At 45.5% G+C, this 23,295-nt stretch overlaps 1 protein-coding gene and 1 long non-coding RNA gene across 3 annotated transcripts in view; one reads left to right on the top strand and one right to left on the bottom strand.

Annotated features, from left to right (window-relative positions):
- Positions 1–20,656, top strand: part of LOC144382541 (uncharacterized) — a 45,889-nt gene extending 25,233 nt beyond the window's left edge. The window contains exons 3-4 of one of the 2 annotated variants that reach the window (XM_078077094.1): positions 11,400–11,589; positions 20,526–20,656. In XM_078077094.1, coding sequence (XP_077933220.1) covers positions 11,400–11,589; positions 20,526–20,614 — 279 coding nt within the window. In that variant the 3' untranslated portion in view covers positions 20,615–20,656. Of the gene's footprint in view, positions 1–11,399; positions 11,590–15,299; positions 15,511–20,525 lie in introns of those variants that run through there. The other variant, XM_078077095.1, reaches the window with a different exon arrangement.
- On the bottom strand, positions 3,585–8,570 carry LOC118544423 (uncharacterized). The gene is made up of 3 exons (XR_013449430.1): positions 8,435–8,570; positions 5,329–5,529; positions 3,585–4,435 (listed from the first exon to the last, which is right to left on the bottom strand). It is a non-coding gene; the product is annotated as an uncharacterized LOC118544423 (long non-coding RNA).
- Positions 20,657–23,295: the final 2,639 nt, after the last annotated feature.

Genomic DNA, 23,295 nt, shown 5'->3' with positions numbered 1-23,295 from the left:
CGCCCAACCAACTGAGTCACCCAGGCGCCCTGAAGGTTTGTTTTTACCTGCAAGGCAAGGACTGCCTCCTCTCTAAAGGGGCTAGACAGTGTCCAGGCCATTTGATGGACCTAAGGAATATTAAATCACAACGTCTGGGCCTTTGCTATGGAAACAATATTTTACCATTTGTCTTCTGCCCAGTTGACTAAGAACAGTGTGAATTTTTGGAAAAGATTGAGAACTATATTTATTTTAGCTAAATTCTGAGAATACTGGCACATAGTTTTCATGTTTTAAAATTAATGCACACGGTAGTATATATGGATCATACAGGAAAATTCACCCCTTTAGGCAGACAGTCCTGGGAGTCTGACAAAGGCGTACAGCCACGTAACCACAAGCACAACCGACATGTCTAACAGTCCATCACCTAAAGAGTCCTCTGCATCTTTGTAGGCAACCCTCACCCCTCACCTCCAGCTTCAGATCTACTTCCTGTCCCTACAGTTTTGCCTTTCCCAGGGTGTCATATAAATGCAATCACACATCCTTTCCTTCACTGGCAGCAGTGGGTCTGAGATTCGCCCTTGTTGTTGTACATATTGGTAATTCACTATTTTTTGTTGCCAATTAGTATTCCATTGTATGGATGAACCCAAGAGTCTTTATCCATACAAAGGTTGAAGGACGTTTGGGTTGTTTCTACTTTTTTGGTAATTAATAAATTAAACTGTTATAAACATTTACATACAGGTTTTTGTGCGAATGTAAGCTTTCATTTCACTTTTATAAATACTTAGGAGTGAGACTACTGGGTCGCATAAGTGTATGGTTAGTTTTATAAGAAACTGCCAAACTCTTTTCCAAAGTGGTTGTACTATTTTGCATTCCCACCAGAGGTGTACAAGACTCCCAGTTTTGGGGCACCTGGGTGGCTCAGTCCGTTGAGGGACTGACTCTTGGTTTCAGCTCAGTTCATGATCTCATGGTCTTGGGATCGAGACCTGCATCCCACTCCGTGCTGAGCATGGAGTATGCTTCAGATTCTCTCTCTCCTTCTCCCTCTACTCCTCCCCCCACTCGCTCATGACTTCTCTCTTTCTCTGTCTCTCCCAAATAAATAAATACAATCTTTTTAAAAGTAGAACGATAATTATTTTTTTAAAAAAAGACTTCCAGTTTCTCCGGGTACCTGGCTGGCTCAGTTGGAAGAACATACAACTCTTGGGGCGCCTGGGTGGCTCAGTCGTTAAGCGTCTGCCTTCGGCTCAGGTCATGATCCCAGGGTCCTGGGATCAAGCCCCGCATCGGGCTCTCTGCTCTGTGGGAAGCCTGCTTCTCCCTCTCCCACTCCCCCTGCTTGTGTTCCCTCTCTCGCTGTGTCTCTGTCAAATAAATAAAATCTTAAAAAAAAAAAAAAAAGGGAAGACCATAACTCTTGACCTCGGGTTTGTGAGTTCGAGCCCCACATTGGGTATAGTAGAGATCACTTAAAAAATAATAAAATCTTAAAATAAAAAAAGACTTCCAATTTCTTGACATCTTTGCCAACATGTCGTATTGTCATTTTTTTTTTTTTTTAGACATTAGCTATTTTTTACAGGCGTGGGGCAATATCTCATTACAGCTTCAGTTTGCATTTCCCTAATGACAATGGTATTGTGCATCATCACACTACAACATTTTTAGTTCTAACCATTCCACCTAGCAGTGATTCTCACCTGGGGGCAACATTTGGCAATATCGAAAGACATTTTCCATTGTCACCATGGGGGGAGGCTACTGGCATCTGGAGGGTAGAGGCTAGGGATGCTGCTAAACATCCTACAATGTACAGGACAGTCCCCCATGACTCCAAAGAGTTAACCATTCCAAAAGGTCAGCAGTGCCAAGGCTGAGAAACTCTGCACTTAGGGGTTGTGGGCCACCCTGAAGGTTATGGGAGCTCTTCATGTTATATTACATTTCTACTAAATAAAACAAGACTTGGAAAATAATTTTCCAGGGGCACCTGGGTGGCACCGTCAGTTAAGCATCCGACTCTTAGTTTCTGCTCAGATCGTGATCTCAGAGTTGTGAGATAAAGCCCCATGTCGGGCTCCAGACTCAGCACAAAGTATCCTTGGGATTCTGTCCCCTCCTTCTCTCTAAAATAAATAAGTAAATAAGTAAATAAGAAAGGAAGGAAGGAAAGGAAGGAAAGAAAGGAAGGAAAGGAAGGAAAGAAAGAAAGAGAAAGAAAGAAAGAGAAGAAGAGAAGGAGAGAAGGGAAGAAGAAGAAAGAGAAGAAGAGAATTTTCCAGTGGACCACGAACCTTTTTTTAACTGCCAGCATGCCCTCAGGGTCATAGATTCCTGGCCCTTAACTTGTTACTTCCTCTAATACGCATTCTCTCTCAGGTTGAGACACATACTCTTGCCAACTTATGTTTTTGGTCTTCCTCTGACCTGAATAAATGTCAAGTCGCTGAGGTTTTTCCTTTGCGACTGAGTTCATTTTAGTGGGAAGATTTTGTATTATTAAATTTTGGCCCAAAGTAAGTTATATTCGCATCATAAATCCTTGGAAAGGGTTACAATTTATTACCAAAAAGGCAAGTCGCTTACTCTCTCTGCATCTCAGTTCCTCTCCCGTGAAATCTGGGAATCGGAGAGGCAGGTGATTGCTGAGGCCACACTGAGGGTTCGGTTCCCATCCGAGACTATTAGGCGTTACTCCTGTCCAGCAGTACAGTGAAATCATTTCTCTGCCAACTTCTGGCACCAAAGGTATGTATTTACCTTTGAGAACACTTGCCTCCAATCACCACTACCCCCCAAAAAAATTTAAAATAATTCACAAATAAACCAGACCACACGATTTGCCTAGCAAGAGTTTGGCTTCCTTTGAAGAGTCCTTATAGAATCCGGTTGTTTTTAGATTTGGGTTTTTATTCAAATTCAGAAGCAGAGTCATTTCCAGTCCATATTTGTGGTCCCAGAAATTTATCTTCAGAATGGGCATAGAAAGAGCAGGGAGACAGAAAGGCAAGAAGCCACCTACTTGCTTTAGCCACACACAGCTGTTAAATTCTTATCTCCTTTTTCGGAGATAAGAATTTAAAGTAATAACTTTATTCAACACATACGTATTGTGTGTCTACTCTGTTCTCGGCACTGAGCCAGAGGCTTAGACAGACACCAAAGAAGATCGAGATATGGCCTCTTCCTCTCTGGAATGTGCCTTGACACCTGGGAAGACCAGACCACCACCCTCGAATCATTAGCTAGCCATACAACTCCTGGGAGGTTTGTGTCCCCAGAGCTGATGCTTGTACGCGATCAGCCCTGAGTCAACATTTTGTCGATGACGTGATGGAGCACAAGCAGGGCTTCTCAAACTACTTGGGAAAAGGGACCAGTTTTTAAGGTTCTGATCCTTTGGAGACCAATGCGTTGGTAAAACACGGTCACAATGTGCTTGGATGTCACAACAATGCCAAATTGTTATGCAAGTTTTTCCAGGCTTTATCCTCATTTCTGTGGTTATCTCACTGTAGGTGGTAAAATAAAGAAACAAAATGAAAAACACCCCACAGACCAGCACCGGTCTACAGACCGCGCTTCGGGAGTACAAGGGAAAGAGAAAAGAGGGTACCTGAAGTGATCCAGGGTGTGTGAGCCTACAACTCACACTGCTTTCGCTTCTCAGGCTGGGCCTGATGACCTAAGAGTGAAGCGATCGAAATGACTCCCCATCCTTAACCCTCACCCAGATTTGATCTTGCTTCCCAAATCCTCCTTCTCCCCAGTCTGTTTTCTGTTCAGGCACGGCAGGGAAGGAAGAAAGGCAGAAATGGAAGAAAGGCGGGTGTGGGGTTCCGGGGCGGCTGACACCCATTCAGAGGGAACTGCCGAAGAGGTGTTCCCAGAGGCGCACCGGGCTCTCGCCACCTCAGTGTATTTCCATCACCTTGCACGTACTCCATGTGTGAGCTCTCATCACACCACCGCCCGCTGAACTTGTAGACTGGAGCTTCTCCCGCCTCCCTGACTAGTCACCGGGCAGTATCTGTCATATAATACCACAGTCAGGCCACTCTCTGATGACATTCCAGCCACTGACCTACAACCTAATGGTTCTCTAATTAGTGTTTCTAGCTCACTGAAGCAGCCAGTTACAGCGATCAGAGACTCCTCTCCTCCCCTTCCATCTCACCCCCGGCCTCCACCAGCCACGGGCACCCTAAGGTGGCCGGGACAGGAGTCGCCACCTCCCATGAGCAGCCCCGGGCATTCAGCTCTCCGAGGAAAGCACTTTATTTTAAGAACCAGAGTACACTGTCATTGCAAGAACTCTTCTACAACTCGGGATGAGACTTCATCACAAAACAATGTGCCTGGCAGGAATAAGAGATCGGTATTCTGAACTTTCTGGCCGGCCAGGTTTGGATCAGGCCATTGCGCCTGACGGCTGGAAAAAAAAAAAAAAAAGACATGTGAAAATTCCTCTGTCTCAGTACTTGCGTGGATGGTGCTGAATATTTTGCAGGACATGGTAGCAGAGAAACACTGCTAAGGGAGCCCTCATGGGAACCATTCTCATGATAGAATGCAAAAAATCAGACTTCAGCCACTGGTGCAGTATTTAGAGTGTTGGTATCAGCATGGCATTTTTTTAATTCCTCGAAAAGACAGGAAATTAATTTGACCTAGAAACAAAGTTGTCCTATAGAGGGACCAAACTTCACACTTCCTGACACTGTGGCATAAAACTCTGAGTAAACAATATTAAAGTTGAATGATATTATTTTGAGAAACCATTACTGGAACTGCCTCTCGGCTGTTCTTCCCAACTTCGGTCTCTTCTGACTTCAATCTACCCTGCGTATTAAATTCATCTTCCCCCAATACTCCTCTCACGTCCCTCTTTTGCTCATGAATCTACTACAGTGGCAGCCAATCATTTATCTCAAAAAGCTGTTGCCTTGTAGAGCAGAATGAATCCCCACCATTCCATCCAGTCTACTGATTCGCAAAGTGGTGAAGTGAAGGTCCAGAAAACGTGATCTGCTCACAGTCACTCAGCTAGTAATGGACAGAAATAAGAACTAGAACTTCAAATGCAGGGCATGGTTGTTGTTTGTTTGCCTTAATTCCTCTGATAAACTTTCAAAGTACAACCCGATCCCACATTCTTACAGTACGTCGTTTCTCGGCTCATGTTCCCAGCTCTGCCTCACCGCTGTGCACAGACCTTCCCCTTTGCTTATGCCGGGCCTTCTGCCAGAAGTCCCCACCCCCCTGCCCCATGTTTATTCCACCCACTTCCCCGTGAAACCCAATCCCAGGACTACTGCCGCTTACCTGGTTCCTTTGGTACTGGTTGGCGATACTTCAGCACATACTGTGTTGTTCATTAAGTGTTTCTTGGGTCTTGTCTTCTTGGGTAGCATCACAGAGTCATAGGAAATTTGAGGTGGAAAGTATCTGGAAGTCATATAGTTTGACCCCGTACCTGTGACAGGATTGTTCTATACCACGGCGCTCACCAGCTCTCGCAGCTCACTGCTGAGAAGAAGATAATTAGTACCCGACCCCAACTGGCCATTCCCAGGTAGACAACACTATTTGTCAGAAAGCCCTTCCTTATGCTGAGGCAAAAATCTCCCTCCCACCCATCTCCACCAAAATTGACCTTTTATCTGTTCCTTGGGATGACACAAAGTAAGTCTAATCCTTCTTCCATATAGCATCTTTTCAGATGCTTAAAGTCAACTTTTGTTCATCTTCCCTTCTCTTGGCCCCATCCCTTCCACAGGAGTCTCTCTCAGTCCAACCAATACCATTCAGTCCATTCCGCTCATGGCATGGTTTTGAGCATGCGAAACACAAGGCTCTTAAACTTTGATCAAAAATATCTGAATATAATCCCCAAAAAATCAAACATCAGAAAATAGTGTGCTAAAGGCAAATAGATTGGCCTTATCACCTCCCTTGTTCTAAATACTATACCTCTATTAGCATATCCTGCAACCTTACTTTCTGAAGGACATAACACCCTATGGATCCATAGGGAGTTTATTAAAACCAAGATTTATCATCAGGGAACATCTTCCCTCTTTGGTATGTGTACAGTTAGATTTTTGCAGACTACTTTGATTATTCTTGTTAAAATAAGCCCTTCCTTCTTCATTGAATAAGTCATTATTGAATTCCTGGGTATCCTGTGAGAAACAAGGAAGGATCCAACACTGGTCCTTCCTCAAAAAGTGCTTATAGTAGGTAAGACAGTCATAAGTAACTTTATTCTAAGGTAAATGTTAATGTGTTTTTCATGAATTTCTGTTACGGAACCATGGGCGCTTAGAGAAGAAATGACTCCCATCCAGGGAGAGAGAAGATAGAAGACTTTGTGGAGAAGAGGTAAGGTTTGAATATACTGAAGTGATGGGAAGGAAATTCTCTGTGACTGGAACAGAATGGGCAGAGATACAGATGAAAGTGATCAAAGGATAGAAACCAAAGCTCAAAGGGCAAGAGTAGAAATCAGGAGTTTCACTGATACCCCGGACCCCAGACCAATCTCAGAGTTCTTCCTTGCATTCCTCCATTCTATATTTGCACACCCCTTTCTTCACCATGTGGACTCTGGCTCCTAAGATATTGACCTATTTACTCATGTGCTCAATTCCACACCCGTGTCACTACATGAAATAAATCTACTGAAAGGGGTTCAAGACTTGTTGGCAGTTCTGGTTTTTTTTCCCTCCTGGACTGAGGGTACGTAGTCAAAGTATGATGTTTGAAAATGACTTGGGTTCATTCTCTCCCTTCCCCACCTCTACTCAGCAATGGTTGTGTTATTCCTTTGAAATACGGTTGGGCTTATTTGTTTCTATTTACACTTAGCTTCAGTTTCTTCCCTCTTATCATTCTTGACTTTTTCCCCCTAATATATAGAACATTCATGTTCTAAACCAGAGACTTCATTTCATGCTTCTTTGATAGCTTACTACACCTAGTAAACCAGATCACTCATAATAAGCTGTTGTTCTTGATTTGACTTGTTACTGAATAAACAGATAGTTGAAAACTGTGAATAAGACACTCATTATTGAGGGGGTCTGATGTTGAAACTCCAGAGGTCCTGTAAACCCAAGCCTTTGATGTCCCATCATGGCCAAGTCTGGAATGCCCAAAAAGCCTCAAGCGAACCAAGGGCACACTCCCAGAGGCAGCCCTAGGATGTCCCAAAGGAAGGTACTCCATTTGGGATGCCATTCAATGTTACCCTGGGGAAACATGTCCTGGGGTTTTCTCCTGATGTCCTAAGTAGCTGTTGAAAGATTTTTAGAAGGAGCACCTGCACAACAAACGACCTCAGATGACTGCTATTTCTCCTCCTGTGGGCAAGCCTGCAGGAAAGAAGAAAGCTTAAGACCTTCTTTAGAGGTGAAGATAGATCTGTGCATGCACTGCAGGTCTTGGGGGCAATTAGGGCACCCATTTTTGAGAAACCTGACAACCGAACTGTAGCCAGATTGGCCTCTCCGTGGAGGAGAGATAAGAAAAATATGATTCATTAAATAAATCACTTTGAGAAAAAAGGCTCTAGTTAAAAGGGTCTGTTTCATTTTTTAATTATGCTTTTTAAGCATTGTAAATGTAAACATTAATAAATTACTTAAACAATTGGTTATAATATGCAAACACAGGGCCAAAGACAAAATGCCTGTTTGAGAGTTACCCAAGACTATATTTTGAAATTGCAAAGCTCTTATTTTCCCCCACAAAATTCAGATGCAGTTCCATACTTTACATATGACTTTCCTCCTTCCTTCTCCACGGGAAAGGGGGAGAACATGCAAATGCATTGGTGGCCTCTAGCAGCACTGTCTGGTGGGTTCCCAGGGAGGGACTCAACCCAGGAGCCTTGGAGCTCCATGACATGACCCCTTTGGTAGTTCAAATGGGACCCAGGCTTCTCCCCAAAGCCCTCAAACTGGAGAGAGGAGCACAGATAGGGAACTGGGTAAACTCCCCTCTTTTGAATGTTGAAAATACATTTCTGACCTCCTGGTGCAATTAGAGGGAAAACAAAACTCCTTGACATCATCCATTTTTACCTACACCTGGTGATAGAAGACCTCCAATCTAGAAATAAACTTGAGTCACAGGGAGATTAAATGCTTAACCCTAACTATGCCATACTATTTTTCATTCTCTTATTCTGGACCTCCTTAAATAAAACGTATAAGAGCATTCATTTATTAATCACAGAATGTGGGCAGAGCAAGGTGCTAAATGCAAACGTAACAAGACATTTGACACGGTGTAACCAGTTGCATACTGCCACATAATAAACAACCGGACACCACTGGCTTAAAACAACAACTGTTTTGTTTTCTTAGGATTATGTGGGTCAACCGTTCGGGCAGGGCTTAGCAAGCGCTTCTTCTACGGGTCCTACCTGAGTCACCCATGCTGTGAACATCATCTATCAGGCGGATCAGCTGGGGCTGCGTGGCCTAATACGGCCTCACATTGCATGTCCCAAAGTTGGTATTGACCGTCCGCTGGGTCACAAACAGGCAAGCTTGGGTTTCTTCACACAGAGACAATCTTCTGAGAAGGCACGCCGTATTTGCTGATATCCCATTGGCCAAACCAAGTCATATGGCCAATCCAGAGATCCTGTGGGAGGAGACTACCAAGGGCACACACGTGGAATTCACTAAGGACAATTACTAGGATAATCTACCACACATGGTCTTGTAAGGGGATCAGCTGTATGAGTTAAAATCAAAACCACAGTTCAAGGCTACCTGGGCTTCTCATGGCTCTAGGCCAAAACTCTTCTCCATCTTATACTCTCTCTGTCCTCAAAGTCTAGTCCTGTGTCCTGATTAATGTGCCATGTACATCAGGCTCTGGTACTCAGGGACCTACAAGACTTAGAGACCAAGTCTCCGAGCCTAGCACCTCTGTGTTCCTGGCCAGAAATCCCCCTTTGTTGTTGATGTTGTTGTTGTTGTCTTGTTTAAACAGGCTTAAAAATATAGAAAAATAAAATATGTAGCCGATTTTTAAAAAATCTAAATAATATATAAGAATAAAAATTAAAGTGGGAGTTCCTCAACCCTTTCTACATAATCGACTCTTCTAGATATTTTCTGAAGACATTCCAGCATTATCTGAGCTCGCAAGTGCTTCTCATTTCCTACTTAGGACTTCAGAGCTACAGGAATTCTCCAGGTTTGTAAAAGCAGGCAAGGGATTGAGTGGGTTTTCCAGCCTCTGCAGATGTTCCTGGTTAATCCCTCCCAACTGGCTACTAAGTCCACATTTGTTAAATTCAGAGCTCCTGAGCACGGAGTCCCCTCCATCCCCCTGGAGCTCATTCTCCGGTGGCTGGGGACAGGTTTTGGGTGCGGACACAGCACTGAGTGATGCTTCCATGTCCACATGGGATCAGGCATGAGTTCCTCATGGGAAACCCCGAGCTGCTGCAACCAGGAGAGTGTTTTAAGGAGCTACATGGGGAGCATGATGGAGCCCACGTCTCTGCCACCTAGAGAAACGTCTTCATCTCAGATTCTAATTAGGAATTTATTCCCCCCACCAAATGCTGCAGAGTTAACTCCTCCCATTGGCACAGTATATGCCTGGGGTAAAAAGCTAAACATTGCATCCTAGAGCAAGCAGGCATGGGACAGAGCACTGGGAGCTCATGCACCCACGGGTGAGAGACAGCAGGGACAGACAGGCTGACACAGCACTGGCCTTGGTGAGAAGACTGTACTGGGAAAAAAAAAAAACCATGATGTATAACTGGAAGGCTGTTTGTCTTAATCTTCACCTATTTTGCCCATATTTGGAAGTTGCAAAGAGAATAGATCTCAAAAGTTTTCATCACAAGAAAAAAATTTTTTTGTAACTATGTAAGATGACAGATACTTAGCCAGACTTATTGTGATGATCATTTCATAATGGACAAAAATACTGAATCATGATGTTGTGCACCTGAAACTAATATAATGTCGTATGTCAATTTTGCCTCAATTATCGAAGAAAAATATTGCTGTATCTCAACACAGAACTGACAATAGCTGATATAATGCAAAATGAGACGCTAGTGGGAGCAATGATCCTAATGACAACTTGCATGTGAAAACTCGAATAAAACAATTCCCTGAGATGTAAAAAAGAAAAAAAAATAACCGTGAACAAGGACATGGGCGGAAACCAGAAACGATGACCATGACCTCTCAGACCAGTGCAGGACCTGCAGAAGGGGGGCAGCCACATACCCTGGACACTAGAGCAAAACAAGTACTTTTTTCTCAGCTACACTACACAAAGGGTTTTCACCAATTCCCTGTGCTCAGGGAATTAATATAATAATCATCTAAATCAGGAGTGCAGGTACATATGTATATAAGATGCATGTGTGCAATCTATATTTTTCTTCCATTAATTGCAATACACTGCAATTCTCAATAACAGCAGTTTCCGGTTATTCTTATCGGAATCTTATCATCTTTTTTATTGTCTTCTTACAGCCACAGATTAGACAACTTTTGCAGGTAGTGTTAGAGGAAAATGTGTGGGCTCTGCAGATGCCCTCCAAATATTGCTGGCAAAGTGCTGCCAGCCAGAGTGGGCCGGGCCCGGGCAGGCCTCACTCTTTGCTGAATCTTGCTTTAATAGATTTATTTCCGCCTGTTCTCAGGACACGTTGTACTTCCTCATTAGGTCTGAATTCACCCTTTCTAGGAAGATCCTCATTCCCTCACCACTTTTTTTTTTTTAATTAACCATAGCAGTTCCAAGTATCTTTCCCCACCCCTTTCTGCTTCCATTCCACTCCCTTCTATTCCCCAACCTCTTTTTGAAATAATATTTATTGTTATTAAACTTGCCCCATAATCTCTTTTTTCTTTTTCCTCTGGGTTCTGGGAGAATTTTTCAATTTTATCTTCTCCTTTGCTGAATTGTAATTCTCACCGAGGGCCTCCCCTGAGGGTTGCAATATGGCAATCACACTTCCCATCTCCAGGTCTCCCCTCCTGCTTTCCTCGGTCCTGGGATCGAGCCCCACATCAGGCTCCTGGCTCAGCGAGGCGCCTGCTTCTCCCTCTCCCTCTGCCTCTCTCCCTGCTCATGCTTTCTCTCTCTCTCTCTCTATCTCTGTGTCTCAAATGAATAAATAAAATCTTAAAAAAAAAGATTTTATTTATTTGACAGAGAGACAGCTAGAGAGGGAACACAAGAGGGGAAGTGGGAGAGGGAGAGAGAAGCAGGCTCCCCGCTGAGGACTCTGGGATCATGACCGGAGCCGAAGGCAGACGCTTAACGACTGAGCCCCCCAGGCGCCCCCACCTGTTTGGTTTCTTACACAAGAGATTCACTCCAGCTTCTCCTTGGTTCCACAGCTTCGGCAGAGAGCACGGTGGGGCTGGGGAGAAGGCTTCACCTTCATGCCAGAGACCCTGTCCGTGATTACAGCAACACACATGCTTTGCCCGACGCCACTATCCTCCGAGCAAGCAGCCCTGGGGTCCCTGACTCCATCCAGCACCGTTGTCCACTCCGAGTGGGGAACGTGCTGTTCCCCAAGGACTGGTGAGAGTTTATGCTTCTTCCACTTCCCGGAGAAGTGGCTCCTTTACGTGTGTGTGTAATAAGATGTGGGTGGGAGAGGTCACATTGACCAGGATTCCTCTTAGGGAGAGCACTCTATTTAGAAGAAAGAATTTGATGAGCTGGTCGGCAGAGTGGATGAAACTCCAGAGTCATATTCTTATCACTGAAGGTGATGGCTTCACTGAGGACCATGAGGCAGGGAGAGGGATTTGTTTTGCTCCTGAGAAGTAAGGGGGCGGGGCCAGAGGGGGGCAGAGAAATGCAGAGAAAATACAAGGAGGAAGGGAAGACACAGAAATGGCAGACACCGAGGCACTGGGCGGTATCACCAGCCTCATCACCTTCACATCTTTGGTTCAGGCACAGTTTCTCGATATCAATACTATGTACCTACAGGGCCAGATAATTCTTTGTCGTTGTGGGCTGTAGCATCCCTGGCCTCTACCTTCTAGAAGCACTAGCATCCCTCCCCCAGTTGTGACAACCATAAATGTCTCCACACACTCCCAGAGGTCCCCTGGGAGGCAAAACTGCCCCAGGGCGGGGGGGGAACAACCAACTTAAGACAACTAAACTCATGACGTGCCTGGTCTGAGTGAATTCTCTGTGAAAAGTGTTGAAGGGTTGGAGTTTCTGGCCAGGCTGATATGGGGCCCTGCAGGGGTGCTGTAGGGCTAGAGGGGCTAGAGGCAGAAGGGATCGTGAGAACATAAGCCCCAGGAATTCCCAGATATGGCGGGTCGGGCTTTGAAGTGTTCTGGGCTGTGTTCTCCGGGGCAGGGAGTTTGCCCGAGGTCTGCATTGCACAGTCAGCCCCAGATGGAGTCAGCCCTTCTTTAATCTGCTGGAGTCTGAGCTGTAGATGACAGAAATTCCTCTGCGTTCCCGGCCCACGGCAGCCAGTCTTCCTTAGTTTCCAGCTCCAAGACAGGCGGTTCGCGTTCCTTCAGTGGGAATCTGGGAGAGGCTGGACGTCACCCCACCTGGGAGTTGTCCTGCTAACCAAGTCTCTACACCTGTTTTGAGTTTCCTCCATTAGGCAGAGACACCATGAGCCTTTAGGTTGACAGAAGTCTATGTGTCTCACACAGGAAGATGGGCATCGCTGACCATCCTGTCAGTTTTTTTCAGGCTAAGGCGGAGCAAGAGTTTGGGTGGCTTCCTTCACAATAGATGCGTCCTGAAAACTTGTATGCTCCATTACTCTTTTTTATTTTTTATTTTTTTATTTGTTTATTTTTGCCTAGGCTGATCAATACTTAGCTTCTAGGGGTCCAGAGCTTCTATTCCCCATGTGAGCACTTGGACTATCTGCATGGTGCCCACTTTTCTCCATCACACACCAAGATCCTTCAAATTTTCCAAAATTCCAAAATTCCTTCCCTTTCTCCTCCTCTGCCAGATTCCTATTCTCTACCAGATTCCTAAATGCATAATGGTAGTTTACCTGATCATTGAAATCAAATCAGCAAATGCATGTTAAGGAGTTGGATCAGAATGATGAGGACATGGAAACCATCCATGACTCCACCATTGATTGAGTGATTATTATGTGCCCCCCCAATACTTACAAGAATTAATCTAATAGCAAAATCCCATTTTAAAGATTAAGAAACTGAAGTTCAGGAAGGTTAAGTAACTTTCCTGTTGTTACTATCCTAGGGACTCAATAATCTGACTACAAACCCTTTCTCTTTACAATATTGTAAAATGATGTGAAAGAGAAGAGCTATAATTTGTAGGTTTAGGTCCCAGCATACATTTGTGGAAGGAGAGTTTGCTTTTAAAAACAGGGTTGTTGGGGTGCCTGGATGGTTCAGTCAGTTGAGCTGCTCTCTCTTGATTTCGGCTCAGGTCATGATCTCAGGATCGTGGGATTGAGCCCCACATCCGGCTCTGCACTCAGTGGGGAGTCTGCTTGAGAATCTCTCCCTCTGCTCCTCCCTCCCTCACTCTCTTTCTAAAATACATGAATAAATCTTTTTTAAAAAACAGGGTTGCTGTTTTCAAAATTCTAGCCTTCTGATAGATCCCTAAAGGTGAAATTTGGGGTCAAAAGTAATGAACACATTTTCACGGCTCATGGTACATATTGCCCGAGTCCCTTCTTTTAAAACATTTGCCACTTAGGTGAAAATATACTATCTTTGCATTTTATTGTGCATTCTTTCATTACCTCCAAAGTTGAACATTCTTTAAATTTTATTGGGTGTATGCACTTCTGGTCATGTCCTTTGCCTATTTTTCTGGTGTACTTTTTCTTAATACTTCGTAAAATTTGCTTGTAAAAGAAAGCTATTAACCCTTTATCATAGTGTCAAAATATTTTTGCCAGTTTGTCATTTGCCTTTTTATTGTTTAGTGGTTTTTTTAGATACATAAGAATTTCTTTTATTTTATTGAAAAATCTCATTCTTTTTCATAACAATTTATTCTATTGATATGGTACTTAGAAAGTGCTCAATTGTGACATTTTCTTCTGCGTTTAAAAGGCTTCATGTTTTACTTTTATTCTAATCCATCTGTAATGTATTTTAATATATCAGATGAGGCTGTAACTTCAATCTTTTACAAATAACCAATTTCTCTACCACTTTCTGAATAATTCACATCTTCCTCCATTAGTTCCTTATGATCTATTAGGTACATAAATGTTCTGGGGTCTCTTTTAGGTTAACCGTTCTGTTCTGTCTATCCATTTATCAATTCTTATGCCCAGAGCATAACGTTTCAAAGCAGCTTTTTTTTTTTTTTAAGATTTTATTTATTTGACAGAGAGAGACACAGCGAGAGAGGGAACACAAGCAGGAGGAGTGGGAGAGGGAGAGGCAGGCTTCCCACAGAGCAGGGAGCCCGATGCAGGGCTCAATCCCAGGACCCTGGGATCATGACCTGAGCCGAAGGCAGATGCTTAACGACTGAGCCACCCAGGCGCCCCTTTAAAGCAGCTTTCTGATCTCCTCTAACATTTAAGGCTCCTTCCTCTTCCCGTTATCCTTTCCCCAGATTTCCTTAGCTCTGTTGGCATGTTAATTCCAAATGAAGTTTAATGTGTTTTGCCATTTTTTTTAAAGATTTTATTTATTTATTTGAGAGAGAGAATGAGAGAGAGAGCATGAGAGGGGTGAGGGTCAGAGGGAGAAGCAGACTCCCCGCTGAGCAGGGAGCCCGATGCGGGACTCGATCCCGGGACTCCAGGATCATGACCTGAGCCGAAGGCAGTCGCTTAACCAACTGAGCCACCCAGGCGCCCTGTTTTGCCATTTTTTTTAAGAGAAGCAAAACCCCTTTTTTCCATGGAGGTTGGTTAGTTTTAGCTACCTGCAGTTCTCCCAGCCTGCCCCTGGGCCTTTTAGCACCCCCCTGTCTTTGCCTAGAATGCCCTTCTCTTTTCACCCCACCTCATCACCCAGGGAATTCCAGCCACTGTTTGTCCATCTGTCTCTCGTCCTCCTTCCCCTGCGGCCACCCCCTCCAAACCGTGAGACTCTCAGGAGCAGAGGCAAAATCTTGTTCCAATCCTCTGCCCTGAGTCCAACTTCCAGCAGAAGGGTTGAACAAAAGAACAGGTTTAAAATGAGGTGGATGTGGGAGGCTAGTTTTACCCTTGATCTTGAGTGGACCCTAGAGGGCCTTTCTGAACTCAGAACCCCCCAGGGCCATTTCCTAATCTCTAATCTCTTGAACAGCCTTCCATCAAACCCATGCCTTGCTCTCACCTCCCGCAGAACTGCTGTGACAGAGCCCACGTGAAGGGACATTATGAGATGGCTTCTGTGAAGGACCTGAGTCGAAGGCTTATGGAACTGAATTTTAATTCCGACAGCACAAAGTGTGAACAAACATTACCATGCTTTAGTGCTCTAAATCTGTTGCTAAATTCCTTGTTTCTCTACGAGTCAGGAGCCCGATAAACAACTTCTGCAATGTTCCAACAAGTACTTTGTCATTGCAGAGATTCTGAATGATTCATAGTCTTTCTGCTGATCCCAACCACAGAAATACTTTCTGTCTAAAGCATTAAACCTGAAAATCCATATCTCTCAGGGTCACTGGAGACAGTTGAGAAAAGAAGAGATGCTTGAAGTCATATCCGGAGCTGAAAACTGGCTGCCACAAGATCAAATAATAGAAATAACATTTTTCTATTTGGGGAGCATGAACACGGAGGGTGGGGGTTGTACACTTGTTTTCATATCTATCTTCATGTCGCTTCCGATTTCAAAGATGGAGGGACGGCTTACTCTAGAAATGGAGTGACTGTCTCTTTGGGAACAAGTTGGACTGGAAATAGAAAGGGGGCCATATTCCTCTCCAATGACGCTCTCCACCAAAGATGCTTATTTCCTGAGTAAATAATCATCACCCCTTCTAAATCTGCACTTATACCCCGTGTTAGAAAATAAGTGGTAGGATAGTCCCTCAAATGTGCGTGGGTGTGTTAAGTGTTCAAATCTGTACCAAGATTTTATGAACAGGATACTCCATGCTCTGGTCCTATATATAGGCAGAGGAGCAGGGCACTGCCTGAGCGGGAGGATGGAGAACGCTGCTTGCATTTATCACCCAGGCCCACACGCCCACACCCAACTGTCACAGAGCCTGAAATTCCTACCATTAGAGTTGCTACTTTTGGTCGAGGCAGAGGGCTTCAAGAAAACCCTTGCTCAAATATAAATATAACAGGCAAGAACTGTTCCGTGACACTCAGTTGCAAGCAGCATCCTATTTCTTTATTTTTCTATTGCAAATTTAAAAAGGCTGGTTGGTTTTAAAAGAATAGAATGGGGAACTGGGATTCGTAACTTGACAGTGGTGAAAGCTGGCAGACCCCACGTCCACCAAGTGTTGAAGGCTGACATGATCAATGATGTCACATGGGTGTTGTGGACCCTCTGATGAGATACGATGTGATGAGAAGAGCACTTCACCCTTGTGGTATTCTTCCCCAGATCCCACAGCCCCAGTCCAATCATAAGAAAAATATCTGACAAACTCAGTTTGGGAGACATTCTACAGGATAGTTGGCCAATACTCCTTAGGATCGTCAAGGTCATGAAAAACTAGGGAAGACAGAAAAGCTGTCAGAGACTGGAGGAGACTGGAGAGGCATGCTGATTAAATGCTATGTGATCCCTTTGATTGGATCCTGGAACAGAAAGAGGACATGAGTGGAAAAACTGGAGACATCCAAATAAAGTTTGGGGTTTAGTTAGTATAACATAATGTATAAACCAATGACATTAACTCTGTGCTGTCTTTGCAACATTTATGTGAATCTAAAATTATTCCAAAATAAGGTTTTGTAAGGGTCAGGGAGAAGTTCATTTCATACTTTGGGGCTCCAGTCTTGGGCTGTAAGGAACCCTGGGAATTTGGTAGTGTCCTAAATAACTCTCTAAGTCTGGGGTCAATGCTCAGCTGGTTCGCTTTGCATCACCTTATATACAGTTGACCCTTGAACCTTGCAGGTGTTAGCGGTGCTGACCTCCCACACATACAAAAATCACATCAAACTTTTGATTCCCCCAAAACTTAACTACCAATAGCCTATTGCTGACCAAAAGCCTTACTGATAACATAAACAGTCAATTAACACATATTTTGTATGTTATACATATTATGTACCATATTCTTACAATAAAGTAAGCTAGAGAAAGGAAAATGGGTGGCTCAGTGGGTTAAGCGTGTGCCTTCGGCTCAGTTCATGATCCCACGGTCCTGGAATCGAGCCCCACGTCAGGCTCCCCGCTCAGCAGGAAGCCTGCTTCTCCCTCTCCCTCTGCCTGCCACTCCCCCTGCTTGTGCTCTCTCTCTCTGTCAAATAAATAAATAAAATCTTTAAAAAATAAAAAAAGAACTAAAAAGAAAAGAAAAGAAAATCCTAAGGAAGAGAAAGTACATTTACAGTACTGCACTATATGTATTGAAAAAACTCCACGTATAAATGGACCCGAGCAGTTCAAACCTGTGTTGTTCCAGGGTCAGCTGTACCTGTGGGTGCGGTCCACAGCCGTCTGTCCAGTGCTGCAGTTCCATCCGCAGTGAGCCTTGCTTGCTCCATGAGCCCAGGCCAACTGGTCCGGGTGCTGGCAGGCAGTTAATGCTCCTTGCGCCACTCCTTGCAAGCCAGGCTCAGTACCGGGGGGCACTTGCCAGGGCGGTCAGAGCCATGCACAGAAGTACCTGATCGGGGCGCCTGGGTGGCTCAGTCGTTAAGCGTCTGCCTTCGGCTCAGGTCATGATCTCAGGGTCCTGGGATCAAGCCCCGCATCGGGCTCTCTGCTCTGTGGGAAGCCTGCTTCTCCCTCTCCCACTCCCCCTGCTTGTGTTCCCTTTCTCGCTGTGTCTCTCTCTGTCAAATAAATAAAATCTTAAAAAGAAGAAGAAGTACCTGATCATTCCCTGGCTTCCAGGGACCAGCCCATGTCCAGGGTGTCACCTTTCATGAGGTAATGCCTGCAGACTGGGATGGGCCTTCACCATTTCAAGAGCTCACCTCCTTCCCTCTGGCCAGCCTTAGAGCTCCACCCCCACCACCCTCCCCTTCAACCCTCAGAGCCCTCCTTATGCCGGTGGGTTGAGTCCTGTCTCCTAGACGGTTAAAAACAAAGGCATCTAATGCTCCCCTGAGACAGGAGAAGTCCAGACATCCAGAACACAGAACCTGGTCCCTCTGTTGGGAGAAGGAAAAAATACCTCTCATTCTTTCCTGATGAGCTTACAGCTGAGAAAAATAAGCATAGTTCATTTTCAAGCTGGTGATTCTGCCACATTAAATGTTCAGTCTACGGCCTTGAACTCATACATGGAGAGTGACACTGACACAGTAATGGGAAGAAGTGGCACCAGGTCCCATACTGCCTTCCACCCCCAAGAGGGAGATGCAGAAGAACAAAAGGATGGATGAGCCCTTTCCATAAATGGTCAGCAGGAGCCCTTCCCAAGAAGTCAATGAGAATAGCCAACAGAAAGTACTGTGGGTTCTTTACTATCTAGGACTACTCCAAGGTGACCACTCAGCATAGAAATAAGGCTAGCTGTGTCGGAAGGAAGAGAGCCTTGAAATGTATGTGAGAACTGTCTCTCTTGATGTGAGTCTACACTACACCGCCCTGTGAGGCTTATTGTCCTTCTTTGGAGGTGTGCATGGGCTTGCCCTAAAGGTCAAGTCCCAGAATCAAGAGTGCCTGCCATGCCCATGGCAGAACTGGAGACAAGGAGACCCAGCCTTGAGGACTCAGGGTCTGGACCACCCAGGTGCCACTCCAGACAGAACAACACCAACCCGAGCAAAAGCAACTGGGGTGCATTGGGGTGGGTAGTTCAGAGCATGAGGCCCCTTCCATTGGATAAGGTTGGGTTTCCCAAAAGAGGTTGGGGCAGGGGGGAGATTCGCATAGAGATCTCTGGAGAAGAACCAGAGGAGCCTGGTTAGGATCTGGGGGCATGCCGGCTAGGATGGTGGCCACTACTACCAGTTTACAGATGATCCAGAAGTTTGTCCAGTGTGAGAAGTGGTCACAGTGTAAGCAACAATGTCTTTGCCCAGGGAGAAGGCCGTGAAGCAGCCCCCAGAACAGCTCAAGAATTGATTTCGGGGATTATTGTTGACTGGGCAGCCGGCAGGCTTCATTCTCTGGCCCTCCTGGGGTTCTAGAAGTTATCTAACACACTCCAATAAATTCCTTTCTGCTCTAAGGGGCCAGACTTGGCCTCTGTTACTTGCCATTAAGAACGCTGATTGACACATGTTAACTCCTTTCATCCCAAATTTACGTAGGTAAATTACCAGGAAATGATTTCCTTGAGCCTGGAAACAGTAAATGAAATGGATGTAATAGAATTGGGCCGCTGTTTAGCAAAAAGAGACTCAAAATGTGTTTTTGTTTCCTCCTTCCGTAAGGCATATTAAATAAGCCCATCTTACATTACTTCGGAGCCTCAGAGAGTCAGAAACCACTAGCAAGCACACAAAGGTTTGCGAGTTAATTATAACAGCCTTTGCTAAGTTCGGCCTGTGGTTTTCCTCTCATAATGAAATGTGAAGAATGGGGGAGGTGAGCTTTGTAGTGTGTTGCTGCTAATGTTTTTAACCAAGGATCTAAGGCTGTTTGATTTCTTTGGCTTCATAATGCCCATTTCCAGTCCCGTTTTGGACATAAAGCAAAGTTGGAGTCCAAAGAAAAGGAGTTTCTGGGCTACAAAATAGTCTGTTGGTCCAAAGTAAAAAGTTAAATTCCTGAGGTCCCTCTTCTTCCCATTCTTTTGAGTTGTTTTTTTTTCATGCAGCAAGCTGTGCTTTCCTGATGCTCTCTTGTTTTTCCTTCCCGCCTTAGTGCCGGAGGCCAGTTTCTGCCTCCGTTTATCAGTTGTTTTGTGGCCCTAGACTTCCTATTCCTTCTTGGCACTCTTGCCCTTCAGAAGGGGGATGGGCACCAGAAAAAGATCAAGGTGTTGCCACTCGGCTCTCGGACACCCAAGGAGGGTGTAGCTCCATTTCCCATCTTGCCCACGCCCCATAATATGACATTGAAGCCAACAGACAAGGGGTTCCCATGGCTGACATAGCAGACTTGGGTATTATGCTCCTCATTCAGCTTTGAAGTTTCAAAATTTGAGAGAGAGAGATCAAGGGTGGTGATGGTATTATTTTACCCTCTATGGACTAAGGGCATTCGTCAGCACAGGTTGGGAATCCCTAGCAGTAAAAAATACCAATGCTACTTTCTTTACACAATGACAGGTGCAAACTTTTCTGGTCTCTGTGCACTCGTATGTGTGTGTGCGCACAGGCATGTTGTGTGTATGCGTGTGCAGCGTGTGTCTGGCCCTTGATTTTCACAGAACCCAGGTTTGCCTCACTGTATCAGATGTTCAGCCTCTAAGACTGACAAAATCTGAATTTTTTCCAGCCTCAGGGCAGCCCGTGTGGCCCCAGTCTCAAACCCAGGATGACCTCCAACTTCTTCTGAACCTTCAGATCCTGAACAGCCTTCTGTGATTGAGGAAGGAAGAGTCAGGGGGAAGTTGTTGAAGGCAAGAGATATATTTTAGGGGACGCTCCCCAGAAACTACATAAGAAGACAAATTAGGAGTCTTCTCCTGCTTAATGGAATTTCCTATAAAATTCATCGAGCCAACTTGCTATTTTGCATCATCTGTAGATAAAGGATTACACTGACCCTGTGCCCAATGGAGTAAATGATTAAGTGAAACTGGGGTCATCAGGGTGGCCCTAATGCAATATGATTGGCGTCCTTAAAAGTAGAGGACATTAGGACACAGAGAGCGAGGAAGACATCAGGCATGTGCTCATAGAGACAGCCAATGGGAGGGCCCAGCAAGAAGGCGGCCATCAGCAAGACAAGGAGAGAGACCTCAAAAAAGAAACACACCTACCGGCACCTTGATCTTCGACTTTCGCATCCAAGACCAAGAAAATAAATTTCTGTCATTTAACCACTCAGTCTGCAATATTTTGTTAATGGTAGCCCGAGCAAACGAAGACAGGCTCAAGGAGGTGAACACCCAGTGAGAAGCAGAGTGAACTTTAGGCCACATGCCCCAATGTGAAAATCCTTTATCAAATAAAACAATTTACTTAAGGGGGAAGAACTCTGCTTCAGAACTGCTAATGTGTAATGGGGCTCTGATTTACTTACTATTTCTTCTCTGTTGAATTGCCCAAGGGGTTATGCGCACAGACACAAAGAACGTTCTTTTCATTTCGGGTGCATTTTGGTTCAATTCGTATTTACAGTAAAATATTCCTTTGATCCTAGGCAGCCCTGGAAAATAATTCAGGGTCCCCTGTTCCCACTCTCTGTTTGCCCCAGAGGAAAGCTAAAACGTCCCTCCTTATCTGTCTTGATTTACCCAATATTCACATTTCCTATTTGATACACACGCAAAGCATGACATTCTGAGAAAAACTCGACTTCTTCAGGTGGACCAAATTCCAATTAAAACAGACCCTCGACTCGGACTCACTGCCTTTAGGGGTAACTGAAGGGCACTGCCCCCCACTGCCCAAGCAGGGGGGACTGTTTGCTCCAAGGGGCCACCCTTTTACTTCTCTTCTTATTGCTCTCCCGGCCTCCCCCTTACTCTCTGGGAGCCTGGAGTACCCTCTGTCACTTTGCATTCTGATACGGAAGTGAAACCTGGGTGGGAACAATACTTTGCTCGACAAGCCCGTTTCCCCTTTCCTCCCTGCCTCAGGAGCGGACACTCACTGAGTCCCCACTGGGCTTGACCTCTGGGGACACTTCTCAAAGCAGAGGGTACAAGAGCCCCTCAGTCATGAAGACAGCTTTGCGACTGGTAGCCCAGGAGCCAAGCTTCTATTCTGGGCAGAACATGTACCCTGCTGAAAGGGCTAGAATTGTCACTGCTGGGGGGCAAGGGAGACAGGAGGAAGGACGCCGGAGGACTTTCCCAGCAGGCAGAGATCAGGCACTACCTGGTTAAAATAGTAACTGCTGAAAGTGGTCGTGACATAACCCATGTGTGCAGCCACCGTGGGGCGGCGGGGGGGGGGGGGGGGGGGGGGAGGAGATGTCACATTCTGGATTCTCCATCTCCGGTCTCGCTAAGGGTGGGCCTCCATGATGATTTGTACCCTGCCCAGTTCTAGAACCAAACCCAAGTGTTTTGAAAATGCAGGTTCCTGTTCACTAATGTTCGTGCCACATATTAGCTGGATTTATCAAAAATATGCCTTGGGGCGCCTGGGTGGCTCAGTCGTTAAGCGTCTGCCTTCGGCTCGGGCCACGATCCCCGGGTCCTGGGATTGAGCCCCGCATCTGGCTCCCTGCTCCGCAGGAGGCCTGCTCCCCCCTCTCCCCCTGCTTGTGTTCCCTCTCTCACTGTGTTTCTCTCTGTCAAATAAATAAATAAATCTTAAAAAAAATATATGCCTTGATGTCTTCTTTGGGATCATCTTTATACTTTTCAGGATGATCACTGGGTCTTTGTCAATACATGCCCAATTGGCTAAAACCAAATCATGCCAATAAAGGCTAACCTCAAATCTGTGAGCTTCATGCCAAGTGAAGTCAGCATCTCATACAGACTGTGACACGGGGGCTCTCCCCGCTCTTCCAGTGGCAAATTTAAGTCTGTGGGTCGCCAAGTACCATGAAATGAGGTGTGGAGACCCCGGAGTGGGGGGGCGCTTGTCCATCTTCTAAAGAGCCCCCACCGAAAGGTGCACTACCCCTTCCCAATGCAGCACAACAGAGTCCTTAATGGGAAAAACCGTATTTTTCACTCACCATTGAAAGCAAGTTTGCAAATTTCTGGGTAAGCCCCAATATTATTCTCAAAGCTCCAGAAATGTTCCTAGCTGCAAAAGTAAATGTTACTTACACGAAATGGAAATGGCTCCTTGAGAAAATTTCCCCCACTAACAAATGAGAAACCATCCAGCACGGGAGAGACAGAAATGAGAGTGACTTTCCCTCCAAGGTGGGAAGCACGGAGCGGAGACCAGGCTCCCAGGGGCGGGAAGAAGCGTGGTCAGCATCCGCGGGGGCTGCGCAGGGCCCGGGCCACGGGAAGAGACGGGCTGCGCGAGCAGCCAGGGGGAGCTGGGGCTCTAGAAGGAGAAAGAAGGCGCAGGGCAGTGGTTCCAGCCGCTCGGGGAATCTGCGAGTGACGACCTGGGAGGGGACAAGGACT

This window comes from Halichoerus grypus, chromosome 7 (genome assembly GCF_964656455.1).
Source record: "Halichoerus grypus chromosome 7, mHalGry1.hap1.1, whole genome shotgun sequence".
NCBI classification, from domain to species: domain Eukaryota; kingdom Metazoa; phylum Chordata; class Mammalia; order Carnivora; family Phocidae; genus Halichoerus; species Halichoerus grypus.
This window is presented reverse-complemented; position numbering and strand designations above follow the sequence as displayed.